This window comes from Mustela putorius, unplaced genomic scaffold (assembly GCF_011764305.1).
Source record: "Mustela putorius furo isolate JIRA1106 unplaced genomic scaffold, ASM1176430v1.1 tig00003846_pilon_pilon_pilon, whole genome shotgun sequence".
Taxonomy (NCBI): domain Eukaryota; kingdom Metazoa; phylum Chordata; class Mammalia; order Carnivora; family Mustelidae; genus Mustela; species Mustela putorius.
The window spans coordinates 18,239,869-18,257,046 of NW_025421999.1; the positions used below are offsets into that span (position 1 = coordinate 18,239,869).

Here is a 17,178-nt window from a genome sequence, read left to right on the forward strand (position 1 = left end):
GGTAAAAGTTATGACTCCCTTTCACCCTTCTCAGTCACTACTCTAGGTGGGGGATTGGGTCACCTCATTAATCTGGCAAGGGTAGAAGTCTAAGCTCTGTAGTTGGTTTTTGCTGATGGAAGTGGGGGTGGGTCTGCCATATTTTCCGTGGTGTTTGGTTGGAATAGGGCAGTTATCATCTAAATGTTTTCTGTCTTGCTAATTTATTCTTTTTCTGACCCTTTGGATAGAGCGAGCAGATTTTCTTGGGGTTTTATTATTGCTATTATTTTTTTAAAAGATTTTATTTATTTATTTGACAGACGGAGATCACAAGTAGTCAAAGATGCAGGCAGAGAGAGAGAGAGGAGGAAGCAGGCTCCCCGCTGAGCAGAGAGCCTGATGCAGGGCACGATCCCAGGACCCTGGGACCATGACTTGAGCCAAAGGCAGAGGCTTTAACCCACTGAACCACCCAGGCTCCCCTGATGTTATTATTATTATTTTCTATATCCATTGTCATTTCCATGTTGCCAGCTTCTCTGGCATACAGCCCAGGATACATGAGGCAAAGAGAAAACTGAGAGATTCACCATTCTGTTGTTTCTTGGGTCTTGAAATCCCTAGCTGGGATTCTTCCTCCTTGTCTCCTGCTGTCTGAATCCTCTTACGTTTGTCTTATATATAATACTCCAAGCTTTTACTTGTGCTTAGCAGGAAGAATAGGGAGATGTAGATCTGTTTCATCTTGTCTGAAAGTAGAAGTCACAATGGTCTTTGCATCATGAATGTAGTTCTATTTGAAAACAAATATAGTATTTTTCTAAAATCTGTAATTCCTGAGTAGAAAGTAACACATTCCAGTATTTCTTATAAAAAAAATAACTAAACGCTGTTATAAATTAAACTGGTATATAATGAAAAGATTTGTAAGGTCTTGTCTTTAAAGTGATATGCAATACAATACAATAGAATTCTAATACATGAGAATTAGTTGGTTGGCCCTATTGGGAGGAGATTGTATTAGGTTAACTTCAGTGATGTACTAACTGCCTAAATGAACTGTAATTTTCCTTTGACCTTGGAAAAAGATTTTCTTGTTAAAAAGCTATTTTGTTTTAAGCCCTGTAGATTTTAACATCTCTTGTTATAAATACCTAAATGGTTATATGTGGGAATGTCAAAGCATGAGTGCACATTTCAAAAGACAGAAGATTCTTTTCTGGTAGCTATAAAATTGACTGTTAAAAATCACCTAGTGCTTTTTTTTTTTTTTTCCCAATGGAGACGTCAAACTAAAATAACTATATATGTGTGTGTATGATTTACTTTCTAAGGAGTTCTTCCTTAGACTTCCACTAGCATAGTGAGTAGAAACTGAAAAGCGAAGAAAAAAGATTTGGGATTTTTGTCACACATGTTCATCCCTTAAAGTAAGAGTGCAATTATCTCCCTTGACAATATTGATAACACATCTGTTGTTGCATTTGCTGTGCAATTTTTAATCTGTGACTTATGCTAGACATAAATCTATACATCTCTGCCAAATTTTATACCAAGTACAGGCATGTAATTGTCAGAGCTTATCCCAAGCATAGAATTTCTGAAAGAGAGAAAAGATAATTATAAGTTGAGTCTCAGTTTTTATAATGTGACTTCCTTCATTCACTTACCCCTTTAGAGCCATTAATGTGACAAGCATATCACATACAGAATGAAACAGATTACTCTAACAGCTAAAATGCAGGTACATGACTGAACATGTTAAATATATGTTTACATTTTAGTTACAAAGGAGTTGATTTTAGTTGTGAAAAGGATTGGGAAAAACTTTAGAGAAAGTCAATGACAGACATTATCCTAATGTAGTATTACTGTTAATAATTATATATCTTGTCATGTCTTTTATTATATTAATATGATATGTTACAGTAGTAATAAGAATATCTAATATATATATTTTAATGCTAATCACGAGTCAGACATTGTTCTAAGTGCTTTTCATGGACTTTTTATTACATATAAATTAATTCATTAATAGAATATAGAACTAACATAATGTAGCTTTTCACTGTTGACCACAGTTGACCCAAATAAGTAAGATGATTCACATGGCATCAAGCAGTTAAGAATGTTTAATACAAATTTAAGCTATTTATTAGGGCAATATTTATCAAATAATAATGTTTCACATTTTGCCAAGAGAATGCTATTTTGTGTGTTAATAAAGATATAGGTCTTCCTTACTGCAGACTGCAAAAGTCAAGCATGTTTTTTGGCATGCTTATTCTTAGTTCCAGTGTTACACCTGTCCCTCTTTAGCTCCTTGCTGCCTTTTCTTCTTTGTGCAGAGCTTCTGAGCAGTAGCTAGAAGAGGATCTCTGCCTGCTTCTTTGCAGTAGACCCCACGGTTCATGAACCCGAGATGCACTAATCAAACTTGTTTTCTTGCTACGGTGATTATGCTAGGTATCACGTATGAATGCACAGGTGTTTATCTTTCCTTAGTGATCTAAAGAGCAACTTTCTTTAAACATGGGTCTTTTTCACACCCTCCTCACTTTTGTCCCACAGGGAGTGACCATTAAAAACATCTGACAGCAAGCAGTTAACCATTTCCCACTGAGATTAGTAAAATATTTAGTAGTCCTGAAACATGAAGGAATTTCAGCCCTGCAGGAAATGGTTGGATGGAACTTATTTTGGAGGTAGGAGGTAGGGAATGGACATTCGCACTTGGATGCCTTCTCATAGTTTCAAAATGGCGTGAAGACATTTGCATACCTAGTTTTTAATGTAAATTATTCTAAGGCTTATAGTATTTTTCTTTTATTTCTTAATTTATATGAATGGTTGAAGTGATGTGTGTCTCCTCTTCAGGAAAAAGAAATCTCTAGACTGGCAAAATCAGTATTAGAATGGACAATTATAGCATCTCATCTGGGTTTATGTGATTACAAGTCAAGACTAGAAAACTTATTTTAAAATAAAAACTGTTATAGATTGGTACATTTCAAGGATAGCCACATTGTTTAATTTACATATATTGAAATTTTCCGCCCATCTTCTGATGGAATAATTTTTGTAAATCCATAAAAAAGAAACAAAATGTCAATTTATAGTATTTGATAGTGTTATAAATCCAAAACAAGTGCTATAACATTATAAAAATCAAGATCAATTGCTAACATTTTAGAGTACCAAAGATGGCAAAATGATATGATTTATAGACAATAAATCTTAAAGTACACATAGAAGATGACTTTTTTAATCTGCTAAAATTATCTTTATTCACTTTTCTGTAATCAAAATCAAGGTCCTGTGACACTGCATACTGAAATTGTTAGGGCCACGTTTGTAGAAACACACTGTTGCAACAGAAAATGTTGCTCTGTCAGTTCTGAAGAGGTAGTGGGATTTATTACCTTAATTATTGCAAGCTAGTAGTCCTAAGAATTCTGGCTTCTGCTGATGCTTTGAATCAGAGGAAACGTTTTTCTGTGTAGAAGGATGAATGTCACTTGCATATTATCATTTTTTGACATTCATAATTTTATGAACTCTAATGTTGTTATGTCCAAGAAGAAAATTGGAAACCGAACAGAGCCATATCAAACTTGTTTTTACAAGTGGCTGATGGAGTGGTGTGTGAAGTGTGACTATCTCTTAAGGGTTCTTATCTATAGATTATTACTTTTTGTTTAATTTGGAATTGTCCTCAATAATTTCCTATATTTTTTACATAATTTTATCTGCTTTATTGGGCCGCCTCAGTGCAGTGGAGGTATAAACATGGAATGATTTTATATTTTTCCAGTCACCACTTTACTCCATACTCTGTCAGGTCTCCCATTCATGTTCCTTTTTGATGTCTAGTTATGTTTAGCTTTTTTAAAAATTTAATTTCTTTTCAGTGTAACAGAATTCATTGTTTATGCACCACACCCAGTGCTCCATGCAATCCGTGCCCTCTATAATACCTTCCACCAGGCATCACCCAACCTCCCACCCTCCGCCCCTTCAAAACCCTCAGATTGTTTTTCAGAGTCCACAGTCTTTCATGGTTCATCTCCCCCTCCAATTTCCCTCAACTCCCTTCTTCTCTCCATCTCCCCATGTCCTCCGTGTTATTTCTTATGCTCCATAAATAAGTGAAACCATATGATAATTGACTCTCTCTGCTTGACTTATTTCACTCAGCATAATCTCTTCCAGTCCCGTCCATGTTGCTACAAAAGTTGGGTATTCATCCTTTTCTGATAGAGGCATAATACTCCATGGTGTATATGGACCACATCTTCCTTATCCATTTGTCCGTTGAAGGGCATCTTTGTTCTTTCCACAGTTTGGTGACTATGGCCATTGCTGCTATGAACATTGGGGTACAGATGGCCCTTCTTTTCACTACATCTGTATCTTTGGGGTAAATACCCAGTAGTGCAATTGCAGAGTCATAGGGAAGCTCTTTAAAAATTGAGTCTAGTTCATGGTAAAATGCCAAACTCTGATTCCAGCCATTGCAAGCCAGTCAGTTTTGCTCAAGACACTTGGAGGAGGGAGGATGTACACTGATTTCTTTTTCCCTTCCTCTCATTCCAGTGTCATTGAATATAGATGTTAGGGTGGAGGCTTTTGAGACCTCTTCATCATACTTCATCTGTTTCATTTTGTGGCCTTATTCCACTAGTGTTGGGAGGCCTGGAAGGGGACCAACATAGGGGGAGATGATGCCCTAACCTGGTTTCATCTACTCTGGTTTCCATGTAGATGACATTCATAATTTTCTTTAGGCAGCATTTAGTTTCTTCCAGTTTCCTCTGTCCCTGAAGGACAGCCATATTTCCTTTGGACTTTGCCAGTGGTCCTTGCCTCTGACCCCGTCGGTTGGTAGGTGTCTTTTTGTTTGGCCTGAGTATCCCTTTGGCTTCTGTTGAGCTTCTCTTTGGCTCATGGGCCAAGGGCTCATGGCTCCAAGGGCCATGAATATGTAGGGTGAACATATCTCTCTTCATCCTTTTTTTCATTTTGTTTTCAGGCACACTGTGTGCCTAGACTCCGTCAGCAAGCTCTCAGATATCTCCAAACTTAATCTCTTTATTTTCCTATGTTTCCAAACTGCTAGGGGCACATACTGATTTCTGTCAAGATTTGTTTTCAAAGGAAGCCTATCAGTTCTGCTAGGGGACAGAATGTAAGTACTCCCACTCTGTATTAACTTTTTTCTTAGAGCTACCCCACTCATTGAAAATGTTATATTTCTCATAAGGGTGACAATCAAGATAATTCCCTCCCCTTCACTTCCCCCTTCCTAGTTCTTCTGTGTATTGTTGGATCAGTTCTGCTGACCCTTATTAAGGGGTTGGAAATAAGGCCTAGCCTTAATGTTGGCAGCTCTTAGCTCTCCTTTTGTTGTTGGCTGTGGTCCTGGTGTTGATTCTAGGGCAGTAGAGAAAGTCCCATGGGGATTAGGTTCTTTTTAAGTGATTAAAAAGCCCAGTGACTTAAGTAAAATAGATGTTTATTCTTTTCTCATGGAAAGGTCTGTAAGCTTGTAGTCCAGACCTAGTGTGATGGGTCTGTTTCATGGAGTATTCAGGGACCCAAGTTCCTGCCTACTCACCACCCTGCCATCTATAGGTTTCAGGCCTTGTCCTTTGTTCAAAGATGGTAATGTCTGTCTATATCTCAAGCAATGGGCTGACAAAATGAGTCAAGAAGAAGCAAAAGGCAGACACTCAAATCTCTTTTTTTTAAGTTTCCAGAAAGCTGTTAATGGAATTCTTCCATTTACCTTCTATTCAGTCATATGGTGTCTTAGCTACAAAGGAGCCTGGGAAATATGAACTTTATTCTGAGCATTCATATAGCCAGCTAGGAATTACTGTGGAAGAATATTAGAGGACAGTTGGCAGTCTCTGTCACATTCACTGGATGCTCTGACATTTTATTTGCAGCTGTGTGCAGACTTACATCTTTACATTCATCTGTTCTATATGAGTTATATGTGGTCACCAATGTTAAATGTCTGTGGGAAGCACAGTGTTTCATAGGGTATTGCAGGCTTCCTGGAGGAAGTTAATTCTTTCAGTAATAATATCTAAGCCATGGATGCAAATGCAGTTTGGAGTTTATATTTTCTACTGAGAATGTCTTGTGGTATTTCTGTCTTTTGTGATTTTCATTTCTCTAGAAGAAAGAATGGAACTGCAATAAATTGGCTAACCAGGGTATTCACTGTCAATTTGGATATTTAGGGAAGTGGCATGTCTTTCATACAGACTTTCAACTGATGTCAAAGGACGATTCTGTTTTATTTTTAAAAGCATGTTTTATAATAGCACTCTATACGACATCATATTTTAACGGTACCATGAACAGCTGTGAGCTATAGCTATTTTAGTGTCACAATTTATTGGCTTTTGCATAAACCTGTTACGTGATAAATTTCATTTTCTCCCATCATATGTAGCTGATGCATAGTAAACAACACATCCACATGCTTGAACTCACATATACTGAGTGACCTTTCAGTTTGCTTAGGAGGTATACTATGGTGATTTAGAACTGTTGTCAAGACTTTTCCCCCAAAGTTAACTTGGAAAAACTATTTTTATAATAAAATCTCTAAAGTGCTTTGGAAATAAACTTTGTATATTTCCTCAATTTAAACTCTAAACTACTTTTTAGAGATTCCAGGAAGCTTCCCTACCGTCAGGGAAACTGATGGCAAATCTTGAGCCTACCGGCTTTAAAAAAGTTCAGTTATTATAATAGTAGACTAAGATCCATATTGTTGTCATTTTCAGTCAGATGTCTATTTTCCATGACAAAATATACATGGACCATAATCTATAATAAAGGTATATTACATAATATAGGGTATTACACAGCAGTCAGAATTAAGCTTCAGAGAACTAATGTGTGTTTTAATTTTCTTCCTCACAAATTCAAGATTTTCACCTAAGCTTTTATCCTAGACCTATACACATTTAACAAGTTGAGCCAAGTGATAACTAATAGACCAGTTTTCTCTGTAATATAATTAGTAGGAATTCCATTCTATAGGCTTGTTTCATTAATTTATCTCAAAAGCAATGCTGTTTTTGCTTTGTTAGCTTAGAATTAAAATAAGCGCTGCGTGAAAGAACTTTTGTGAAAGTAGATAAATGAGAGGATGTAAATTTTCCCACTGGGAAGAGGGCCTCACACTTCCCTTACCCCCGTTTACCCTACTTCTGATACGGAATGTGTCTTACATGTGGTTTTAATAATGGTTGGTTTTATTTAACTAAAAGAAAAATAATATGGTAACTTTATTTTGGTCTGCACATTAGAAATCATTTTAGTTTAATTCTATTTGATTGTAATGTCAAAATATCAAGCAGAACATGATGTAGTGATAGCTGTATATATTTAATAGTGGTTTTATAGAGACTATAATGTAGAAATAGAAGAATGTCACTACCAATTAAGTGGCAGTCACACAGACATAGAGTCAAAGATGAGTGAAAATTCAGGTTGACAAGAGTCCATTGAAATCAAGTGAACTTGGCCTTACGCTTACCCTCAAGTCTTTTATGCATTATGCGTTACGAAAAGCTAGACTTACAAAGACAGGTATAGCACTTAATTGCGAATTTTTCTACTAGCTGTAATAGTGTAAAACATTTTATAAAGCATTTCCTCAGCTCTTTCACAACTTCAAAAGTACTTAAAATGGAGTTAATAGATTTTCCATCGATACTGTAAGGTCCTGATAAGGTTATAAATATTTGAAGCGTGTTCTGCATAAATTATTTGAATTCTTGTGGAAATATAGAGCCTTTGGACAGGACCTGTTGCATCTGGCTCCCTCTTACAAGTGGTGTTCAGCAGATTGCATGTGTTCTGTTATAGGTTCACTACTGTGATAGACAAAGTGGCAAAGAGTGTGTGACCTGTCTGACATTAGCCCCTGTGCAGATGACTTTCCATGCTATTGGAAGCTCCATTGAAGCCAGCCATGACCAGGTATAATATGCCACTGCCATTTTGCTGCGTTATGGCCCAGCTGAGAAATCAGAGACCATAAAAATGGAAGCTACACGCACACATACAGCTTTGCTTTCCCTAATGTATTATCCACTAGCACCATGTCCTAGAATTTTGAAAAACCCACAATTTTTGTGTTGGGAAACTGGTATCTTAGGAGAGTTAAATTATTTTAGACTTCTAATTTGTAGTTCATTATTAATTTAAATATAGAATTCTCTTACACAGAAGAAATAATTGCCCTACAAGTTATCTTTCTTTTTAATAATTACGTATAAGAAGCAGGGTTAGCAAAACTAGATAACACTGGAGTCTCACTGTATTATAGTCATTTAGTTCTGTTGATGAGGGTTGAATATTACAGAATGTGTTCAAAATAATTGAACTTTCAGAACCATCAACTTACTCCCATAATTTGGGATATTACTAAAATGATGCACCAGTGTTGTTTCTACTTTTAAAGCTTTATTTCTAAAATAAGTCTAAAAATCTGTAAAGTATATTGTTTAATAATAACAAAATTTCTTTGTTTAGTTAGCAGCTTAAAAATGCGTCCTGTTTATAAGATAATAGATATTTCCAACTAAAATAATCATCAGATTAGATTAAACTAATGATCTGGGTCATAGAGTTTCTAGTTTGGAGTCAAAATAAATACACATGCACACAATTTACCGTTTGACTAACCAGCTGTGCTTTCTAAATTAACTTCACACGCAGAACAGTGGGCACCCATGTTTATATCAATTTCTTAGTAAATTTGAGAGTTTCTTATAGTCTTGCCTGACTAATCTTTTTTTCCTTCTCTCTGAGGAGTACCCTTGCATGAAAAGAATAAAAGAAAATTGTAGTGTATCATCTCAAACACATGATTTATTGTCCAACTCAAAAAAGACATTCTTAAGGGCACACCTCTCAGTTCATAATGTTTCAGATATTGTGGGGTTTCCAATCATGTTTTGTTGATTGATGGCAAGGTATTGTGGGGTTTAGGAAAAAGCAGCTAATTAGGCAGAAAACCTGAGTTTTAGGAACTAACTATAACGTATGTCAGATGCAGCTACCTGAATGGATTCTGCCTCTCTTTAGGACCCTGTTTTCTGGAATGTTATATAAGGGAGTTGGTTAGATGACTTAAAAGACCCATTCCAGTGCTTCCGTTTTATGATTCTGTGACTGATCTTCCTGCTCCCGGTTAAATGAAACCAACCAATAATAAGCAGTTGACAGCATATTGACCTTGAAAGCAGTTTTGAGATGACTGCAGTGCTTCTCCGAGTTTGGCCCTGACACATGCTCCTGCTGCAGGAAAGCATGCAGTAGCAGTAGAGGGATGGGGACCTAAACAAACTTACAGAATACATTTTGTGTATAAAATGATAACTTAGCTGTATGCTGGGTTCGGGAGAAACGACAGGAATGTTGGACTTGGTTCCTGCTGTCGTGGAGCTTGCAATCTAGCAACTTTACTACTTTGAATATTTATCAAAAAGTCTAGCGACTGCTGTACCCCTCTATATCCATTCATGGCAGAAACAGGTGCAATAGCAGCACAAGATAACCATCCTACAAAGGCCTCTCCTTCAGCCAAGCAAAGAAATGAAAGTGCTTCTGAAGCCCACACACCTAAGAAGAACAAGAGCAGCCCACTGTTAGCAGAGGTAGCATGTTGCTGTAAAATAGCACTGGAATGGGAATAGAGACTGAGATCAAACCTAGATTTTCCATGAAGTAGCCATAGGAACTTGTCTCTGTACCTCTTGGAACTTGGCTTCTTTAGGAGTGAAATAATGAGGCTGGTTCAGTCTTATGCCCAGTCCATGTGGCCACATATACAAAGCGCTGGGCTGGTGTTAGTCCATATGGCACCTTTACAAATTAAAAAAAAAGATGCTTCTTCCTCAAGGCATTTTACTGCTCTCCAAATCCGTAAGACGTATAGCAGGAATTGAACCTCCCCCTCCACACACACCCATGAAGTGTTCAGTACATAACCTGTACAACTGTACATAGAGGTCTTATACTTGATCTATCTGGAATGTCAGTTTTACTCAATGGTAAGTAAATAAAGTTATTTTTATGTTAAAGCAAATACAGTTGCATGGGAAATGATGAACTTGCATGAAGTTTTAAGGTAAAAAAAGACTTCAGGAAAGGCATTGATAATGGTCAGATGGATGGATGGAAGATGGGTGGTTAGATGCATAAATGAAGGGAGTTGTGACTGGAGTGGTCATCCTCTCTGCCACATGCTCTACTCTGGCAGCCTCTGAGGTACAAATGGAAGTAGGGGCATGATCAGTGCTCCTCCCTGCACTTGGGTTACCGGGCTCCCTGAGGAAGGGAGACACAGTGAACCTCTGCTCCACATCCTGCAGCTTTTCTGCAGTATGTTGCCATTACCCTTTCCTCATACTGAGGGTCTGTGTAAGCAACAGGTACTTCTTCACCATGCCAAAAGAATAAACTTGATCTCGTAAGTCGGAAAGTGTGGACCACTAAATACTGCTTCACCTATTAATCAGTAAATACCAGAAAACATTTTAAAGCAAGAAAAATGATGATCACTTACAAAATGTTTTCTTTTTCTTTCTTTTTTTTTTTTTTAAAAGATTTTATTTATTTATTTGACAGACAGATCACAAGTAGGCAGAGAAACAGGCAGAGAGAAAGGAAGGGAAGCAGGCTCCCTGCTGAGCAGAGAGCCCAATGTGGGGCTCGATCCCAGGACCCTGAGATCAAGACCCGAGCCGAAGGCAGAGGCTTTAACCCACTGAGCCAACCAGGCGCCCCTACAAAATGTTTTCTATTCTTAACTCATTTGAGCCAATGCAGTTGAGCAAACAATAAGTATTCTAGAAAAAGTATACATAAAATTTAGAGGCAGTCCTTCTTATGAAACTCACGAGGTTGTTATCTATGTAGAAAATGAAGGCAAGAAATGGAAGAACTGTCTAGCCTTGAACATTTACAGTTTACGTTATATTTTTAGATTTAACTCCAGGAACTCAGTGAAGTAAAGAGTAAATATATTATCCAGTGTATTTACTCATGTGTTAAGGAGTAAAAGGACAAGTACTGTTAAAAATATCTCTAGCAAAGGTCCATACAGATCTACAGAATGGAGGAGAGAGAGTCAGTATCATCTGTATGCTGATGGTATCCAAATGTATGGAACTTCCGATTCTCCCGCCTCCCTGCGCCAAACCTGCCTCTTCCTCTTCCCCTGTCTGTTTCTTTTATCCATCCTGGTAGATGACACTGCCATCTACCTTGTTGCTCAAGCCAAGCTCCTTGGAGCATCTTTGCCTCCTCTTTCCTCAAATGCTACATCCAGTTCCAGTATCCCTTCCTCTGAATTACATCTGTCACCAGACCACTTTCCACCACCTCCAGTGTTGCCATTGTAATCACTATTATGGGTTGGGTGTTTGTTGTTGTTTTTTTTTTAAGGTTTTATTTTTAAGTAATCTCTACACCCAACATGGAGCTTGAACTTAACACTCCCAAGATCAAGAGTCTCATGTACCGACTGTACCAGCTGTACTGACTGACCATCCAGGCACCCCTTATCATGTTTAACCCAGACAATTGCAGTAGTCTTTACACTAGCTTCCTTCTTTCTACTTCTGTTCCATTGTGTGTATCTTCCACACAGTAGCCAAAATTATTTTAACTTAATCAGATCATATTATTCAGCTGTTTGGAACCTTCCCATGGCTTCCCATCATACCTACTATAAATCCAGAATTTTTGTTATGGCATGTACGTCCCTATGTGATTTGGCTTTCTCTGCTGCTCCAATTGCAATTCCGACCACTCTCCTTTCCACTCAGTATCCCAGTCTCATTGGCTTCGCTGCCAGTTGTATCATGACATGAAAGAAACCAGACTCAAAAGACTCCATACTATAGATGCAATGTGTGTGACCTGGAGAAGACAGAATGATAGAGATAGAAAACAGATCATTGGTTGCCAGGGCCTGAGGAGGGATTGACCATAAATTGTCACAACAATTTTTGGGGGTGACAGAAATGTGCTATAGCTTGATTGTGGTGGTAGAACATGACTGTATGCATTTACTAAACTTACAGATCTGTATGCTGAAAAGGGTACATTTTATTGTATTTAGATTACACCTCAATAAACCTAACTTAAAAAATCCAGATTTATTCCTTTATCAGTGACCCATATATGGAATTGGCCCCAGAAAAATGTAGAAACATGACACACCCTTTTCTTTCCTGCGTTCTCTAAAAATGTTGGATCTACCTTACAATGCACTAAATTAAACTTAGAGCCTGATTTAGAGCTTCTCTGAATGTTAGTGGTTAGGTAAGTTCTGCTTCAGGCTCTCAGGATTATTATTAATCTCCAAAAAGTGGTCTAAGCCTGCCTGACTTCAGAGAAACAATCTGTAGTATTTCCCATTTGGAAACTCTGCAATGGACAGTCATTCAGGCTGGTTGCTGCCTGGGAGTCCCTGTGGTATCTGGGTGGAAATGGTCTATGTATGTTTGCTTTATTCATCACAGCAAATGTGATACTATACATTAGTTTAGAATGTTTAACTGTCTAGAATAAAAACAGTTTAAATTCCAGATACTGATTTTCTTTTCAGATATTTTTTAGCAAACATTTGTTGACTTAATAACTCTCTGGGAATATTGCACTAGCTACTAGAGCATACAGAGGTAATTGGCTTCTTTTAGTCCTTGTAATAAGCTAGATAACTAACTTAATGTAGTCTTCAGGAGGCTAATCATCCTGTGAAATTTAAAATCTGCAGATCATATGGTGGCTTCAGTGATGAGCAGTCATCCTTATTCATTAGTGGAGCAAAGAGCGCATTTATTTGGTAAGGTGGAGCTAGTGGGGGTTTTGCTCTATGTTTTTCAGTAATTCCTATTGGAAATTAAATTTATATTGGTTAGTGGTTATTATTAAAAGCAAAATCCTTTGTAATAGCGCAGAAAGGTTTCCAGAATCTTCTAGCTTGATGTAATTCACCAAATATTCTTACCTCTCTTTTCTGGCCTGCCACTCTCTACATCTTTCTTCATCACCCTTGGATGTTATTGAGCACTGCTGACTCTCTGTGTCTGTTACTTACATCAGTCACCTTCTAGATACCCTCAAAATCATAAACTTCCTTCCCTCTCTTTTTATTTTTTTTAATTCACCTTTATTTAGACTGCATTATTAATCTCACAATTTCAACTCTACTGGGTAAGCAGACATAGATTCGTTCAAATACTGCAGGTTAATTTCTAGTTAATAGTTTTACCACTGCCTACCTCATTTTGTTCAGGTTAGCTTTGGAACTCACTTGCTTCATGTAAAAAAAAATGAATAAATCAACCACCTTATCAAGCACGAACTCGCCCATGAAGTGTGACATATGTAAATTACTATTTGCTCTAATCTGACTTCTAGTCAACATAAAATGAATTGATATAAATGGTGGTGCATACTTAGCACAGTACTTAGAATTTATGAAATGAAAAACTCTTCAACAGAAAACAGGAACCAAATTTATATTAAATGTGTTTACTGTGTACTAGATACTGTGCTAGGATCTATATCCATTATTTTGCTTAATTCTCATAATTCTATGAGGTATAACTATAGTATTTGTATATTTGCTTCATGTGCTACATTACCTGTAAGAGTTTATGTGCACATTAGCAAATTGCTTTGACTGGAATTCAAGGCGGACCTCTCAGTGAAAGGACAGCCATGAAGTGTAACAAGTTACAAATCTAAAGGTTATTTCTGTTCTACTTTTAATTAGTTAAATTCTGCTGCTAGTTTTTTTGTTCTAATTAAAAATCTCTTTCCCTTAGTAATTATTCCATAATGTCTTACAGTGATACAATAATTTAAAATGGAGAAAGTAAAAGCCTTCACACATATTAAATATATACTATCACAATAATAATACATGGATTCATTATAGACTATATACAGAACTTTTGTGGTACTAAATAGTCTTAAATGATAGTGCATATTGTCCCTTTCCCTTGAGGTAATTGTAGCCTAATGAAGTGTATCAGCTAGGATCCTTTTGGCTACGAGTAACAGAAAACCTGACTCATACTGGCTTAAACAATAAGGAAACTTGTTATCTCCCATAACAGGAAGTTCAGAGGAAGAGTGAACTCCAGGGTTGGTTGATAAAGTAGCTCAGTGATGTCAGTAAGGACTCAGTTTATTCCATTTCTTAGCTCTGCTTCATCCTCTGGCTCATGGAAAGATGGTCACAGTCATTCTCTGTGTCACTGGGAGTGTAGCCACATTTAAAAGAAAATGAGAGAACTGTTCATACTGGTCTCCTTTTAGGGGCAAAGACATCTATATCAGGAACTCCTTCAGCTGTCTTTCCTTCATGGCACAGGCTTGGATTGGGTCATTCACAACCCCATCTCTAAACTAGTCACTGGCAAGAGAAATGAGATCATTATGGGTTTATTTTTATTTTTTAAAGATTTTATTTTTTAAGTAATCGCCCAATGTGGGGCTTGAACTCATAACCCCAAGCTCAGGAGTCACATACTGTACTGACTGATCCAGCCAGGTGCCCCCAAGATCACTGTGAGTTTATTGTTTATTTGTTTGTTCTTCATTTTATTTTATTTTATTTCTTTTCAGTGTTCCAGCATTCACTGCTTAGGCACCACACCCAGTGCTCTATGCAATATGTGCCCTCCATAATACCTACCACCAGGCTCACCCAACCCCTGACCCTCCTTCCCTCCAAAACCCTCTGTTTCTCAGAGTCCACAGTCTCTCATGATTCGTCTCCTCCTCTGAATTCCCCCAACTCGCTTCTCCTCTCCATCTCCCAATGTCCTCCGTGTTATTCCTTAGCTCCACAAGGAAGTGAAACCATATGATAATTGACTCTCTCTGCTTGACTTATTTCACTCAGTATACTCTCCTCCAGTCCCGTCTATGTTGATACAAAAGTTGGGTATTCATCCTTTCTGATGGAGGCATAATATTCCATTGTATATATGGACCATATCTTCTTTATCCATTCATCTGTTGAAGGGCATCTTGTTTCTTTCATGGTTTGGCAACAGTGGTCATCACTGCCATGAACATTAGGGTACAGATAGTCCCTCTTTTCACTACATCTGTATCTTTGGGGTAAATACCCAGTAGTGCAATTGCAGGGTCATTGGATAGCTCTATTTTTAAGTTCTTAAGGAATCTCCACACTTTTTCCAAAGTGGCACCAACTTGCATTCCCACCAACAGTGTAAGAGGGTTCCCCTTTCTCCAAATCCTCTCCAGTACTTGTTGTTTACTGTCTTGTTAATTTTGGCCATTCTAACTGGTGTAAGGTGGTATCTCAATGTGGTTTTGATTTGAATCTCCCTGATGGAAGTTGAAAGGATGATGATCATCATCATGAACATGATGAACATTTTTTCATGTGTCTGTTAGCCATTTGTATGTCTTCTTTGGAGAAGTGTCTGTTCATGTCTTCTGCCCATTTTTTGATGTGATTATCTGTTTTGCGTGTGTTGAGTTTGAGAAGTTCTTTGTGGATCTTGGATATCAGCCCTTTGTCTGTGGTGTCATTTACGAATATGTTCTCCTGTTCCGTGGTTTGCCTCTTTGTTTTGTTGACAGTTTCCTTTGCTGTGCAGAAGCTTTTGATCTTGACGAAGTCCCAAAAGTTCATTTTTGCTTTTGTTTCCTTTGCCTTTGGAGACATATCTTGAAAGAAGTTGCTGTGGCTGATGTTGAAGAGATAGCTGCCTATGTTCTCCTCTAGTATTTTGATAGATTTCTGCCTTACGTTGAGGTTTTTTATCCATTTTGAGTTTATCTTTGTGTATGGTATGAGAGAATGGTTGAGTTTCATTGTTCTACATGTAGCTGTCCAATTTTCCCAGCACCATTTATTGGAGAGACTATCTTTTTTTCTACTATATATTTTTTCCTGCTTTGTTGAAGATTATTCGACCATAGAGTTGAGGGTCCATATCTGGACTCTCTACTCTGTTCCACTGGTCTAATACACAGCTCTCTTTACACCTTAAATAACTAGAGAATCAACAACCAATTAAGCAGGCCCCACACACAAGAAGGGAAATAATCAAGATTAGAGCAGAGATTAATAGAAGATCAATAGATAGAAACCAGAGATACAGTAGAACACATCAACAAAACTAGAAGCTGGTTTTTTGAAAGAATCAATAAGATCAATAAACCATTGGCCAAACTAATCCAAAAGAAAAGAGAGAAGACCCAAATTAATAAAATTATGAATGAAAAGGGAGAGATCATGACTAACACTAAGGAAATAGAAGCAATCATCAGAAATTATTATCAACAGTTATATGTCAATAAGTTAAGCAACCTGGATGAAACGGATGCATTCCTAGATAACCTATAAACCTCCAAAACTGAAACAGGGAGAAATTGACAACCTGAATAGACCAATATCTAGTAACAAGATTGAGGCAGTGATCAAAAACCTCCCAAAAAAAAACAAGAGCCCAGGACCTGATGGTTTCCCTGGAGAATTCTACCAAACATTCAAAGAAGAAATAATACCTATTCTCCTAAAGCTGTTTCAAAAAAATAGAAACAGAAGGAAACCAGACTCTTTTTATGAAGCCAGCATTACCCTGATCCCCAAACCAGGCGAAGAATCCACCAAAAAGAAGAATTTCAGACTAATATCCCTGATGAATATGGATGCCAAGATTCTTAATCCAATAGTACATTAAAAAGATTATCCACCATGACCAGGTGGGATTTATCCATAGGATACAAGGTAGTTCAACATTCGCAAATCAACGTGATAGAACAAATCAATCAGAGATGAGAGAGAAGAACCAGATGGTCCTCTCCATTGATGCAGAAAAAGCATTTGACAAGATACAGCATCTGTTCCTGATTAAAACGCTTCAAAGTATAGGGATAGAAGGAAAATTCCTCAACTTCATAAAATCTATCTATGAAAAACCCACAGCGAATGTCATCCTCAGTGGGGAAAACTGACAGCCTTCCCACTGAGATCAGGAACACAACAAGGATGCTTACTCTCACCACTCTTGTTCAACATGGTACTAGAAGTCCTAGCAACAGCAATCAGACAACAAAAAGAAAAGGTATTCAAATTGGCAATGTTTGTTTTTTAAGACATGT

General features: G+C 37.4%; 1 protein-coding gene across 8 annotated transcripts in view; it reads left to right on the forward strand.

The window, feature by feature from the left end:
- Positions 1-17,178, forward strand: part of STAU2 (staufen double-stranded RNA binding protein 2) — a 317,921-nt gene that overhangs the window by 200,606 nt on the left and 100,137 nt on the right. For 6 of the 8 annotated variants that reach the window (XM_004762350.3, XM_004762346.3, XM_004762348.3 and 3 more), the window contains one exon: positions 7,876-7,989. The exons of the other annotated variants lie outside the window; for them this stretch is intronic. In XM_004762350.3, coding sequence (XP_004762407.1) covers positions 7,876-7,989 — 114 coding nt within the window. The remainder of the gene's footprint in view (positions 1-7,875; positions 7,990-17,178) is intronic. 8 annotated transcript variants of the gene reach the window in all.